This window comes from Ahaetulla prasina, chromosome 8, assembly GCF_028640845.1.
Source record: "Ahaetulla prasina isolate Xishuangbanna chromosome 8, ASM2864084v1, whole genome shotgun sequence".
Taxonomy (NCBI): Eukaryota; Metazoa; Chordata; class Lepidosauria; order Squamata; family Colubridae; genus Ahaetulla; species Ahaetulla prasina.
Window position 1 is genome coordinate 13,278,544 of NC_080546.1, and position 15,280 is coordinate 13,293,823.

Here is a 15,280-nt window from a genome sequence, read left to right on the forward strand (position 1 = left end):
GCGAACCGGTGGTAACACCAGTTGAAACCCACCACTGGTGAGAATAGATTGCCAAGAATTACACTTCAATGAGAGCCAGGGGTTATCTGCTCCTTCACTTATATCTAGGGGTGGGCTGCTGGGGGTTTGCAGGGGCTTGGGAGAACCTCTAGCTAAGATTCTGTACAGTTTGGAGAAACCCCAAATCCCACTCCTAGCTGGTCCCATCCACCCCACCCCTCCCAGGAGTACCCACGCAGCCCATTTTGGATACAGGTAAGTGCAGGATATATACAGAGGCTCGAGGAGGGCAAAAAACAGGCCTACCGGAAGTCCGGGAAGGCCAGAAACGGGCTCATTCCCAGCCTCCAGAGTACCTCCGGAGCCTGGGGAGGCCATTTTCGCCTTCCCAGAGGCTCAAGGAAAGCCTCCGGAGCCTGGGGAGGGCAAAAACACCCCCCCACTGCCCTGGTGGAAGAGGCCAACTAGGCCACGCCCACCATGACCACGCCCACCCAGCAACTGGGCAGAGAAACTCTTGCTAAAATTTTTGAAGCCCACCCCGCTTACATCTTGATCCAATCTATGTGCATACCACTACAATACATTGTTATTATTTTCTCTATCATGTACTCTTTTGTGTGATATAAATGATTGTATAAGGGCCCAGCAAGTCAGAAGTAAACAGTATTGTGTAAACACTGTTAATTATCCTGTTAGTAGCAACCCGATTGACAATAGCCCAGTGCTAGAAATCAAACACACTCCCCCATCATTTGACATACGCTTATATTATATTTCTACAGAAAAATCTACACATTTAATAAGATGTGTTAAAGGATATTCATAACCAAATGATATGTATCATTTTAGAAGAGGAAGTTCATCTTTATTAGTAAATATAATAAGGAAAAGGATCAGGTGTATAAAATGTCCTAGTCAAATATTTAATAATGTTATATATATTTATGTTTATTAATTATTTCTTTTTATTACTTGCTTTATTGCTTTTTTAATAGGAAAAAATCTTTATATATTTCAATGTCTCTGCTGGATTTGTTGGTTATCTTTCATTTTATTGCTCAACTAGTTTAATTCCCTTTTTTTTTTTTTACAATATCAGGTTGGCTCTGTATCAAACATTCATCATTAGCTTTTTACCTCCTTCTGCATTATATTATACCGCTTTTGGTGCTTTTTTTTTTACATTGGTTATTTTACACTATTGTGTAACTTTATATAACACCTAAGGAATCTGAGAAAGAAAAAGAGAAAGGGGAGAGGAGGGAGGGAGGGAGGGAGGGAGGGAGGGAGGGAGGAAGGAAGGAAGGAAGGAAGGAAGGAAGGAAGGAAGGGGAAGGGGAAGGAAAGGAAAGGAAAGGAAAGGAAGAAAGTTTTATTTTGGCTTGCATTCAAAAGGTACAGTTGGTGGATTTAAAATGACTAATGTCCCATTTCCAGAAAAGGGCCATTAGGGGGAAAAAAGTTTAAATCTTTTTGGCCAGATTAGTTGCTCCAAACTAAAAAACTAAGGCCAATTCTAGGTCACTGAATTCCTCCTTACAGCTTCCTTCCTTGCTCCAGGCCAAATAGTGCATTTATCAAATGTTCTTGAGTACTAATGAGATATTTCTTTATTCAGGATCGCTCTTGCTCATTTTAATATCATCATCACTGCTCCTGAAACATGTGCAGATTTTAACCAATGATTTTTTTAAAAAAGGTGGAAGACAAACAGCTCAAACAAGAATAATTGTGGAGGGATGTGCATATGAGTGGGCGACTAATTCAAATGTTCTCTGACAGCTTAGGGACCTAGATGTTCACTAGCCAGTTAATTCCTAATGATCTCATTATGCCCTGCATAGCATTTGCCTTGAAGAGATGGATCAATATCCTATTGGGAGGCTCGCATAGGCTTAATGGAATGTCCTTTATCTCTCTCTCTCAGGAAACAAATGGGCAAAAATGCAGCTTCCCATATTCCTTAACTCCGTGAGATGCAGGAAATACTTGAGAGACAGGAGTGAAATCCAGCAGGTGCTGACAGGTTCTGGAGAACCAGCAGCGGAAATTTTGAGCAGTTCAGAGAACCGGCAAATGCCACCTCTGGCTGGCCGCAGAGTGCGGTAGGAATAGAGATTTTGCAATATCCTTCCCCCAGGAGTGGGGTGGGAATGGGGATTTTGCAGTATCCTTCCCCTGTCACGCCCACCAAGCCACGCCCACAGAACCGGTAGTAAAAAAAAAAAAAGGACTTCACCACTGTTGAGAGAGCAATCAAAACAGATTGGTTTCTATGGATTGGACCTTATAAATATGATCTTGGTAGTTCCTGTCACTGGCCCTTAAATAAGAGGCTTTCTAAATGGGAATTCTATAGGACTGCCATATAGACCAGGGGTCTGCAACCTTGGCAACTTTATGGACTTGTGGACTTCAACTTCCAGAATTCTTCAGCCAGCAAAGCTCTAGGAGTTGAAGTCCACAAGTCTTAAAGTTGCCAAGGTTGGAGACCCCTGATATAGACAGCACCAAGTTTGGAAAAACTATAGATATAATGCTAATGTTGACATACTAATATTACAATTAAGAATGTCCGAGGTTACAAACACGCTCAAGTTCTAGAGCAGTACAGCTGTCCATTATAAAGCTGAAGAGTTATAAATGCATGACATGACCTCTTCAGGAGGACGACTTAGATATTGGAAGTAAAGAGACACAAATTAGTTGATTGGGGCAAATAAGCTGGACTTTCAAAGAGGAACTTAACAGAATAGCAAAGTAATGGAGTCAAAAAAAATGCAGCTTCCCATATTGGTTCATTGGCCAAATTAGAGTTGCACATATATGTTAATATATTTAAATTTAGTAGCTGGAGCAGTGGGGTTGTGCAGTAGCAATGAGCCAGAACACGCAATGGTGACTGATTGGTTGAAGGGTGCTGGTTCCTGCATGAGGCAATCTGCACTGTGATTGGTCACTGTGGGTACGGAGCGGAAGGTTCCCTTTTCTCCCGCCTTTTTCTTTTGCGCGCCCTGTGATTTACCTCATGATGCTCCTTTTCGCCTGACTCTCTCTTCTTCGCTGCATATATAGATGTAAAATATATAGGTAGTCCTCGACTACCACCAGTGCATTTAGTGTCTGTGGAGATTCTCAGTCATCTGGATCATGGTTATCCCAAAGATGCTTTTTGAAGAGGCAACTGGACTTTTCTGGTTTTTCTTTGAAGATGTTTCGCTTCTCATCCAAGAAGCTTCTTCAGCTCTGACTGGATGGTGAGGAATTCCAGTCAGAGCTGAAGAAGCTTCTTGGATGAGAAGCGAAACGTCTTCAAAGAAAAACCAGAAAAATCCAGTTGCCTCTTGAATAAAGCACCCCTGGGATACTTCATTTAGCGACCTGGAAAAAAGTGACTTGTGACCACTTTTCACACTTAACGACCTTCGTAGCATCTCCAGGATCAATGTGATCAATATTCAGATGCTTGGCAAACTGGTTCCTACTTATGACCATTGTAGTGTCCTGAGGTCCTGTGATTATCTTTTGCGACCCTCTGACAAGCAAAGTAAATGGGGAGCCAGATTCACTTAACAACGGTATTACTAACTGATCAACTTGCAGTTGATTCGTTTAACCACGGTGGCAAGGAAGGTTGTAAAATGGGGCAAAACTCACTCAACAAATCTCTCACTTAACAACCGAAATTTTGGGCTCAGCTGTGGTCGTTAAGTCGAGGAAAACCTGTATTTATTTATATAAAGCTACAGGTTCGTGTCAGCTTCTCTGACTTCATTTGGACACCCGCTACGCAATTCCCTGACAAAATATTTGCAAGGTATCTTACCTTTCCCCTGGATATAACAAAGAAAGTACTTCCTTCCTCTCCTTCACGGATAATATAATCACCTTTGTCATAGTATTCCTGTGGAACAAAGAAAAGGCAAATAATAATAAGCTGTAACAGTCTACCGGTAATCCTCGATTTACAACAGTTCAATTAGTGACCATTCAAAGTTACAACAGTGCTGAAAAAAGTGACTGATGACCATTTTTCACACTTATGACCATTGCGGCATCCCCAGGGTCATTTGGACACTTGGCAACTGACTCATATTTATGACGGCTGCCATGTCCCGGGGTCATGTGACCACCTTTTGCGACTCTCTGACAAGCAAAGTCAATGGGGAAGCCAGATTTACTTAACAACCATGTTACTAAGTTAACAACTGCGGTGATAACACTTAATAACTGTGGCAAGGAAGTTCGTAAAACAGGGCAAAACTCACTTAACAAATGCTTCACTTAGCAACAGAAATGTTGGGCTCAGTTGTGGTGGTAAATCAAATTTAAATTTTCCCAAGACACTAACCAATGGCATTTTCTAGAGAAAATTATTTAAATTCCTACCAAATGTACAGTCAGGACTTAGATATGAATATTGTATTAATCAATTTACTTAAAGTGGATTGAAGTATTGTCCTTCAAGCAAGGGTGATATTAATATTACATAACCACCATTGTATTTGCAGGCTTTCTATATGGGGAGAACAGAATCCTTCCATGCCAGAAAAATAATGCAAATTCTAAAATATTCTAAAAAGCTATGTTTAAAAAAGCTACAGCAGCTTTCGGGAAGAAGGAAGAAAAGCCAAAAAATTTTTGGCTCCACTGCCTGCATTTTCCCTGTGGCGAGTACATCTTCTTCTGCATAAGTTATAAATACGTTGATCAATTAAACATGAATGTCTTTTTAAATGACTGAAAGGGGTTTAAAGCTAATTGATAATCCAAATAAATCTATCAAAGAATGTGGCATGACTATTTGCACAAAGTAATTCCACAGTCTTTTGCTTCCTTTGATCAACTGCTCAGATTTAGTGTAAAACCATTGAAATCAAAGGGTCATTAATATGGGCCGATAAATAAAAAAATATTGATTATTCAGGCTTCAAAAATACATACATACATAATTTTTAAATAGGCCTGACATGAAGCTCAGAAGCCATGAAGGTGAACTGGAAGTGGTTCCTTAACTCTATGAGATGCAGGAAACTCAATAAAAACAGACTGGTTTCTATGAATTGGATCTTATAAATATGATCTTGGTAGTTCCTGCCTCTAGACCTTAAATAAGAGGCTTTCTAAGTGAGAATTCTATATGTATAAATGCCACAGACAGCACCAACTTTGGAAAAATTATAGATATAATGCTGACTAGCTGAATACCCATGCTCTGCTACAAAACTATGTGATCGGGCTTGATAAATCGACACTTACAGCCTGAAACTTAATGAGTGGTTATGATTAGCCTCTCCTATCCCCTTCTCTCCCTCAGCCTTGCCCCACAGAAGCCTCTCCTATCCTATCCCCTTCTGTCCTTCAGCCTTGCCCCACAGAAACATCTCCTATCCTATCCCTTTCTCTCCCTCAGCCTTGCCCCACAGAAGCCTCTCCTATCCTATCCCCTTCTGTCCTTCAGCCTTGCCCCACAGAAACATCTCCTATCCTATCCCTTTCTCTCCCTCAGCCTTGCTCCACAGAAGCCTCTCCTATCCTATCCCCTTCTCTCCCTCAGCCTTGCCCCACAGAAGCCTATCCTATCCTATCCCTTTCTATCCCTCAGCCTTGCCCCACAGCAGCCTTTCCTATCCTATCCCTTTCTCTCCCTCAGCCTTGCTCCACAGAAGCCTCTCCTATCCTATCCCCTTCTCTCCCTCAGCCTTGCCCCACAGAAGCCTATCCTATCCTATCCCTTTCTATCCCTCAGCCTTGCCCCACAGAAGCCTATCCTATCCTATCCCCTTCTGTCCTTCAGCCTTGCCCCACAGAAACGTCTCCTATCCTATCCCTTTCTCTCCCTCAGCCTTGCCCCACAGAAGTCTCTCCTATTCTATCCCCTTCTGTCCTTCAGCCTTGTCCCACAAAAATGTCTCCTATCCTATCCCTTTCTCTCCCTCAGGCTTTTTAGCCCCTTTTCTCCCTCAGGCTTGATCCATAGAAGCCTGCCCTATGCTATTCCGTTCTCTCCAGAGTTATTTTCAAGTTGGGAGGGGGAGTAAAACGTCTAACTAATTAGCATCAGAGCGTGTTACAATAATATAGTTCTCTCCAGAGTTATTTTCAAGTTGGGAGGGGGAGCAAAACGTCTAACTAATTAGCATCAGAGCGTGTTATAATAATATAGGAAATACTAATACTCTGATGGTCATTTCGAAAAATCCTTTCTTAATGAGCACCTAGAAGCCAAGAGGAACATACATGGCAAATTTCAAGTTTGTAAGCTTTACAGTTCTGGAGATTTCGTTATTACGGCATGAGTGGTTTTCGCTTTTATATATATAGATAATACTGGTACACTAATAATACGATTAAACATGTCAGAGGTCACAAACATGCTCAAGTTCTAGAGCAGTACAGGTGTCCATCATAAAACTGAAGGATTATAAATGCATGACATGACCTCTTCAGGAGGAAGACTTAGGTATTGGAAGTAAAGAGAAATTAGTTCATTGGGGCAAATATGCATCGCTTTCAAGGAGAATAGAATAGAATTTTTATTGGCCAAGTGTGATTGGACACACAAGGAATTTGTCTTGGTGCATATGCTCTCAGTGTACATAAAAGGAAAGATACCTTCATCAAGGTACAACACTTACAACACTTAATGATGATCATAGGGTACAAATTTAACACTTAATGATACAACACTTAATAATAATCATAAGGTACAAAGTTAAGGAACTTAACAGAATAGCAAAGTAATAGAATAACAGTCGGAAGGGGCCTTGGAGGTCTTCTAGTTCAACCCCCTGCTCAAGTAGGAGACCCTATACCCATGATGGCGAACCAGTGGCACGCGGAGCCATATCGGTGAGCACTCGAACTCAAAAGCAGGCCTTCCAGTCCCACCAGAAGTCAACAAATGGGCAGTCTTCGGCTTCTGGAAGTGGGGTGGGGGAGGCTGTTTTCACCCTCCCCAGGCTCCTAGAAAGGCTCTGGAGCCTGGGGAGAGTGAAAAACAGGCCTACCAGGCCCCCCGAGCCATTGTGTGCCAAAAGCGGGTGGAGCTCGGGGTGGTGGTGGGGCGCATAGAATTATGGGTGTGGGCACGCATACACGACTTCCCTCGCTTTTGGCACACGAGGTTAGCCATCACTGCCCTATATTTACCCTTCAGACAAACCCTGTCGAACTTCTTGTTATTCTTAAAAACCTCCAGGAGCACCTACAATATTTGGAGGCAAGTCGTCCCACTGATTAATTATTCTAAACTGTCAGGAAATTCCTCCTTAATTCTAGGTTGGATGGCTCTTTGATTAATTTCTATCCATTCCTTCTTGTCCTGCCTTCAGGTGCTTTGGAGAATAACTTGACAACCCCTCCCCTCTTTGTGGCAGCCCCTTAGACAGTGGAATACTGCTATCACATCATTTAACTTGATTCCTTTAGAAAACCAGAGAGACTAATAAAGTTTAAATTAAAGAATATATTGCCAAAGCAATTTAATCCATGTTGTTCTTAGCTTTACGAAAGAAGACACGAGGTTTCCAATGGTATCCTGGATCAAGTTGCCCAAACTGGTCAAATGCAATTTCTTAGATGGTTGCTAAAATACATAAAACTTTCTCTTCCTGGGCTTTCTTTATAGCTGGAGAAATGCCAACTGTTTAACTTCTCTTATCAATCATCTTGTGCTCTAATTAATTTATCATAGAAAAGAAATTCCTCACCAAGAGCAATATTAGATTATTTCTGAAGAGCAGACAAAAGCATACTTTTATTAAAGGAGAATAAAAAGCTAATATTATGGGCTACAGGAATATTATAGAAATAATATTCTGCTTGAGTAAAGACAGGACTGAGAAAAAGAAAAGGGAGGAGGGAGAAAAAGCTAGAAATTTCTAATAAATCCATATATTCCATTGCCTCCTATGCAATTTTTATGCTGGCAAACTACCCATTCCCATTCTTCCCACACACAGACAATAAACTTGTTGGATTATTTGGAGACATGGGACATCTCAGGTAGATGGGCAACCCAAATAACTGAGTCAAAAAAGTCAATATGGAGTTCCCAGCAGTTCAATAGAATACCCATCATTTTTTGGATACGTGTTGATAATACACACATATATAAAGGGGCAGAGCTCCACCTGCATTGCCATGACCGCCGTCTTGGGGTTTTTTGACACCTTCCATGGATGGAATTGACTCAAACTACTTAAGCCAAGAATCCAAACAACTTTTTTTTTTTTTACTTTAAAGAGATGCAACCAACAGGAAAGGCCTGATACAATTAAATTCATGCTGATGTTTTTGCTTTGTTTTATTGCTTTTAGGTGCCTTACAATATTTTCAAGGGGAAAAAAAATTGGACTATCAATTTGGACATGTGTTTGCCTGTGTGGTATTTATTTACGACTTTATACAGTGCATTTAAAGCAACACAGCCCTGGATTAATGCACCTTAAAATCACACCTGGAACCCCTACTCCCTGCAAATGGGCCCCCAGCCTCATTTTTACAGCCTCCCTCGGGCCCGCACTTTTGTACTATTACTGTTGTACTTCTTTATCACAACATTGGGCAACCGTTTGTCTTTTAATTTTAAGAGAAAGAACAAGTGAGCTTTTTGCTAACGTACAGCTGGGATTCATATTATTATTATTATATCCGAAAATTTAGCAAACGGCTGTGGGTCAGAGTGGATGGTACAGGTAGTCCTCAACTTACGACCACAATTGAGCCGAAAATTTCTGTTTCAAAGCAAAACAGCTGTTGAGTTTTGCCATATCTTACAACCTTACTTGCCACAGTTAAGTTAATCACTGCAGTTGTTAAGTTAATAACATGGTTGTGAAGTGAATCTATCTTCCCCATTGACTTTGCTTCTTAGAAGGTCACAAAAGGGGATCGCATGATCCTGGGACACTGCAACTGTCATAAATACATGCCAGCGTCTGAACTTTGATCATGTGACTGGGGGGATGTTGCAATGGTCGTAAGTGTGAAAAATGATCATTAGTCACTTTTTTTCAGTGCCACTATAACTTCAAACAGTCACTAAAGGAATGGTTGTAAGTATTGTGGCTCGCCAACGTCCAGCAGAGCTGGCAGCAGATTCGGACAGTGAGAAGGTTGGGGAGGAACATGGGCCAGTCCTGGAGTCTGGGGAAGGCTCTGATGAGGGCTCTGCGTTGGAGGCAGAGAGGGGTCCAGGGCTGTATGACAGTTGCCTTCGGAGTCAGACATCAGTGAAGCAGAAAAACAGCTGGAGCCTGTTCCCAGTGTGTGCATGCACAGAGTTTGTTGTGTCTTGCCCGCTCTCACCGCAGCCGGGGTCTGCTTATCTGCTTCCGAACGCTGAAGAATGTCCTCCCGGCCCCAGCCCTGGCTCCATGCCCAGACAGGCTGAGGAGGGGGCATCTCCCGGCCCCAGCCCTCGCTCCATGCCTAAGCAGGCTGCAGAGGAGGGAGCACCCCCCGGCTCCAGCTCTGGCTCCATGCCCAGGCAAACGGAGCAGCTAGACCCCTCCCCCTCCTCCACAGCATGTGAGCCTGAGGAAAGTTTATTTCCAACAGCTGCTGATTGGTGTGACCCTCGCATCAGAAGACTGGATAGGCGGAGGCAACAGAAGGAAGGGAGGGGCAGGCCTTAATGAGTGCTGAATCATGGAGCCACACCCTATGGCCTATATAAAGGATCTGCTTTCTGGCAGTCTCTGAGTTAGGCAAAGTCGAACTTATCTTGCTGAAGTCACTTTCTGGTCTCCTGCCTGCTCTGAGGACTTTGCTAGGACTTTGGGCAGAGCTGCAGAGGCAAGCCTGATTCGGATTTCCCTGACCCGGCCGTCAGCGGAGGAGTGGGACACGACAGAGTTGCCAGATCAAGGGAACAGCTAAAGAACAAGGGTCGACTTGGGAGTAAGGCCACAGGTGGATGATGAAGGGCCCCTCCCACAGAGAATAAAAGAAGAGCGAAAGGGGAGTGGATTTTTCAGGAGACAATTAGTACGTTCCTGCATTCTTGCCAAGTATTGTGGCATCTGGTAATTGTGAACTATCTTGAAAGACTGTGGGAGAGGAAAGACTTTGCTGGAGAGGAATTCACTGTAAATTAAATAAAAGGGGTTTATCAGGATGAGGACTCGGCTTCGTGCTGCTGGGGAAGCCTAGGTCAGAACAGTAAGTCAAGGACTATCTATATTGTGCTTAAGACAGCCAATGGTGTAAGTCAGCTTTCTGGTATATAAAATAAGATGCTTGAAACAAATGATTCACGTTGTGGCTTAAGCAGCCAGGCCAGCTCTGCAAACGATTTGTGCTAGACGATGATTTCAGCGAAGGTATTCTATTGTTGCAGTTGCATAATATCGAAAACAGACAGTGGGTCTCTTTAGGTTTCCCTGCCAAATGGAAGGAGTGTGTTGACAAAGACTTGCTCTGGAAAAATTCAGGTCACGCAGGCAACACACCAGCTTTGGGAAGGAAGGAAGGAAGGGAAGGAGGGAGGGAAGATTTTACAGACAAAAGCTGAGCCCAAATGGCATCCAGTATTAATATATCTCGGACTGTACTTTTCATCATCATCAGATGACTGTACTTTTCATCATCATCAGCATTCCTGTCTACAATTAAATTCCTTTTTTTTTTACTCTTTGTTCTACTGGAGCATGCAAATCCATGATTACGTAAGGATGTGTGCACAATAAATCAATTTGCTTAGAATGATTTCAATTAGCCCTTTAAATATAAAACTCTTCATTTACACGGATTAAAGCATAAACAAAAGAAAAGAGATCTATTAATAATGGATCTCGGAATTTTTTTTTCCCCAATTACAAATCATTATATTTCAAAAGTATAACAAAAGGCCGCAGACAGAATATCCTGCTATTTCTTTTGAAAGCTATCCATGCTTGCTTCTATGGGTCATTAACACAGATATCTGGTGATATATGAGGTAAGTATCACAGCATGTCACATTTTTACAGGTAGGTGTTATAATTCTATCAGCTATATTAAGTGCTCTTAAATATAGACTTCCAGATTCAAATGTTAGCCAGTGTCCCTTCCCCCAAGAAAAGATTAAATTTACAGATTTCCTATAGCATCTTATTCCTTCCCTTCCTCATCCATTTACTTCCTTCTTTTCCTTTCCTTTCCTTTCCTTTCCTTTCCTTTCCTTTCCTTTCCTTTCCTTTCCTCTCCTCTCCTCTCCTCTCCTCTCCTCTCCTCTCCTCTCCTCTCCTCTCTTGTTGGGGTGCACAACAAGTCACAAAATCTCTTCTCCTCTCATCAATTTGACCATTTCGACATATTTGGGGAGTTTTCCACAGGCAGAATTTCATCTCAAGTTTTTGCAATAGGACATTATTTCCCATAAATTTCAGCCTTTTAGGCAGCATGATCTGGCTATTTTATATAAAGTACTGTGATAAAACATGCTATCCACCAAAAACTACAAATCTATGGGAAACCATGCAGCTTAGAAAGTATTCCTGGGAATTTCAGTATGAGTTTCAGAAAAGCAAGGACGGTAACTTCCTGCACAATGGGACTTTCAGATTCTGCACATTGAAAATGCTATTGAATAATCTTATTTAGCTCAGATCAAATAACACAGAATTTGGAGCTTAATCAGAGCATAATGTAATATATAACTGTTTGACTTTACCCTAGAGTGATTTTGCTAAGGAAATAAATAAGATTAAATAATCTCATTAGGGGTCCAAGACTTACCACTTCCAAGCAGTCTATAATCTTGGTTAGTTTATCTTCGGGTAAATTCTTCAGTAAAGAAACACTTGAAAAAAAACCAAAAGAAATCCACTGAATTCAATTTGTATACAACGTTTTAGCTTTCAGTTTTCAATTTTTACTCTGAACCATTTTGGCTTCAGCTCTTTCTTTGAGAGCATTTGATACCCCTAAAATATTATGTATATTAAGGGTATTATCTATAAAAAACAGTTAATGTGAATGAGGTTAACGGTAAGGTTTGGCAAATATATGGAAGTTCAGCAGTGTTACAGAATAATCACTATAATCTACAGCCTTTGCAGAGGTTTTTGCCCAAAATACATTCTTTCAGTTTGGTTTGAGTATAACTACTAGGATAATTACATAGGATTTTATATCCAAGGTCCATGTTTCTTCAAAGAACTGTGATTTGAGAAGAGGCTTCTAAATGGCTGTCATTAAAAACACCACATTATCTGTCAGACTATTGTCAACAATATCAGCAATCAGTACTTGCTCAATCTATACAACTGCCTTCAAAAAGAGGATGAAAGCCACCATTTTCTATCCACCGATGAAATCAATACTGATAGAACAGATACTCCCTACCAATTCTTTTTCAATCCAAATCCAAAGACTTGTATTTTCATTGGACATTGGATGTAAACAATACTATTATTCTGTTTGTAGTAGCTATTTTCACATTGAAATTAACGATCAAGGTAGAACTGCATAGCAGAGGATATTTGTAGCTCCGAGTTGAACTGTGGAGTTCTTGTTGCTCTCTAAGCTTGGTTGTTTTCTTGCAGAAGTTTTGTTACCAAACTAGGAAACATCTTCAGTGCTAGAAAGGACTGAGTTTTCAGCCATCAACAGGCCCATAGGAATAAATGACATTTACATACCATTCAAAAGAGACACTCAAAAGGCTAAAAAGGAAACATAAAGACCAAAACACCTCCTTGCCAGCAATCAATACCCAGATAAGCAAGGATCAACACCAGAGACCAACGATCAAGCAGTATACAATACTCCAATCAAGGAACTATTAACTCAGAGAAATAATGAAACAGTAAATAACAACCTAATCTAGGAACTACCAAGAAGAAAATGACACTCCCATCAACACTGACAGGACAAGCCACTGTATATAAAAAGAGTTACCTACTCCCTTCTAGCATTGAAGATATTACCCTAGTTGGGTAAATAAATATCTGCAAGAACAGTAACCAAGCTCAGACAGCGTTAAGGACTTCACAGAATTCCATGTTATAGATATTTCCTGTCTAGAACATCCAATTATATAGAGATTTGCAGAAAAGAACCTAAATAGAAAAATTCAGAACTCCTAGAGAATATTCAGATTTATCTGCAATGTCTTCATTTCAATACAATAACTAAAGGACAATTCTGGATCTCAGAATTGGTAATGAGAAGCAATTCAAGTTTTCTTCTAAAAGCAGAAAATAGAGTTTGCAGGTAGCAGCTACCAACTACCAACCCAAATACTTCATTTTTCTTTCCCTTTACTTTTTTTTTTTTTTTTTGGAGATCGTAAGATTTTATAAATAGGACCAAAATATTGCCCAGCAAATTCTTGTCTCAGAATATCCTATTTTTATTTGCTGATAAAAGAAGGATGCACATGCCAAGTTTACCTTCTCAGAAAGTTTCTATATTGGTCATGCCTTGCTTGAGCTGTTCTTCTCATGATATTTTGGAAAACCTCTCTGTCTAATGCCCATGTTTTCACACTGGTGACAGCTAGAGTGGAAAAAAATGAAAACAAAACAGAAAACTTTTCTCAAATAATGATGTTCACTAAAGTTCTTAGCGCTACTGAGAATATCTTCACACTTTCTCTCCCAGGAATTAACACTGAGGAGTTGCAATCAGCTTCATATTTCTTTTTTTTTTTACCTTGTTCACCACTTCTATCAATTTTCTTTGGAAGATGACCTACAAATATTGTAGACAAATAAATGTAGTCGCCCGAAGCATTTCAGAATAATGATTCAACTGTTATATAATATCTTCCAAAATTATCTATAAATCAAATAGCGTAAGAAGCTAATTTTGAACGTAGACATCCTCTATACCTCCATCTGCACTTAGGGGGAAAAAAACATTTTCATACTTTGTACTCCACCACATTATGTCAGAATGCATGAGAATGTCCAGATTAGGGATTCTACCTTGAGAATGGATGGGGTAAAATGGGGCTATGCTTCTGGCACATTGATCAAATGTGCCTAAAGTAAACAGTTATGAAACAACAGAATAACAGAGTTGGAACCAAGCTTGGAGATCTTCTAATCCAACTCCCTGCTCAGGAAGGAGACCCTAAACCATTTCTGAAAAATGGCTGTGCAATCGCTTCTTAAAATCCTACAGTGTTGAAGCACCCACAATTTCTGGAGGCAAGTTGTTCCACTGATTGTTCTCAGTGTCAGGAAATTTTTCTTTATTTTAGGTTGTTTCTCTCCTTGACTAGTCTCCATCCATTGCTTCTTGCAGGTGCTTTGGAGAATAGTTTGACCGCCTCTTCTTTGTGGCAGCCTCTCAAATATTTGTTATTGTTATTGTTAGTTGCAAAGTCATGTCCGACCCATCGTGACCCCATGGACAATGTTCCTCCAGGCCTTCCTGTCCTCTACCATCCTCTGGAGTCCATTTAAGCTCACGCCGGCTGTTCGGTGACTCCATCCCGCCACCTCATTCTCTGTCGTCCCGTTCTTCTTTTGCCCTCAATCTTTCCCGGCATTAGGCTCTTCTCCAGTGAGTCCTTCCTTCTCATCAGGTGGCCAAAGTATTTGAGTTTCATCTTCAGGATCTGGCCTTCAAAAGAGCAGTCAGGTTTGATTTCCTCTAGGACTGACCGGTTGGATCTCCTTGCGGTCCAAGGGACTCACAGGATTCTTCTTCAGCACCAGAGTTCAAAGGCCTCAATACTTTGGCGCTTAGCCTTTCTTATGTCTATATCAGTGCCTCAAATATTGAGACACTGCTATCATGTCATCCCAGTTCTTTTTTTTTTCATTAAACTAGTCAGACCCAATTCCAGCAACCGTCCGTTATATGTTTTATTAGCCTCCAGTCCCCCTAATCAACTTTGTTGCTCTCTACAAAACAGAAATGTTTTGCTGAAATATGGGATGGAAGGTTGGTTGCTGAATGAAATAAGAGGAATACAGTAAAGCCTGGATAAAAACAAACTAAAAGATTAGCAAGTGGATCAACAATTAGCAAAAAAGAAGATATCCCCTCAGTTGATAGATGTCTTTATGCATAAATGCATAAGGAAAGTTTGTGATGACATTAGAAAGGCACTGATCGGGACCTAAAAGTTTGTGTACTTTGGTACAACGGTGATGCAATGTTGTTGTTAAAACCTTTGTGTTATTAGTAACATCTGGAGAATACAACTTTATATATAACTTCAAAGTTTTCTATGCGGATGTGACGTTTTCAGGGAACTGGATTTAGTAGAGAAACTGATTGGTTCTATTCCATAGATTTCTTCATTCTATCTCTAATAAGAAAGTATTCAGGA

General features: G+C 40.8%; 1 protein-coding gene across 1 annotated transcript in view; it reads right to left on the minus strand.

Annotated features, from left to right (window-relative positions):
* The window catches only part of PRKG2 (protein kinase cGMP-dependent 2), a 102,091-nt gene that overhangs the window by 49,526 nt on the left and 37,285 nt on the right, over window positions 1-15,280 (minus strand). The window contains exons 5-7 of the mRNA XM_058192942.1: window positions 13,386-13,491; window positions 11,728-11,791; window positions 3,830-3,907 (exon numbers count right to left, since the gene is read on the minus strand). Of these exons, the coding sequence (XP_058048925.1) occupies window positions 3,830-3,907; window positions 11,728-11,791; window positions 13,386-13,491 (248 nt within the window). The remainder of the gene's footprint in view (window positions 1-3,829; window positions 3,908-11,727; window positions 11,792-13,385; window positions 13,492-15,280) is intronic.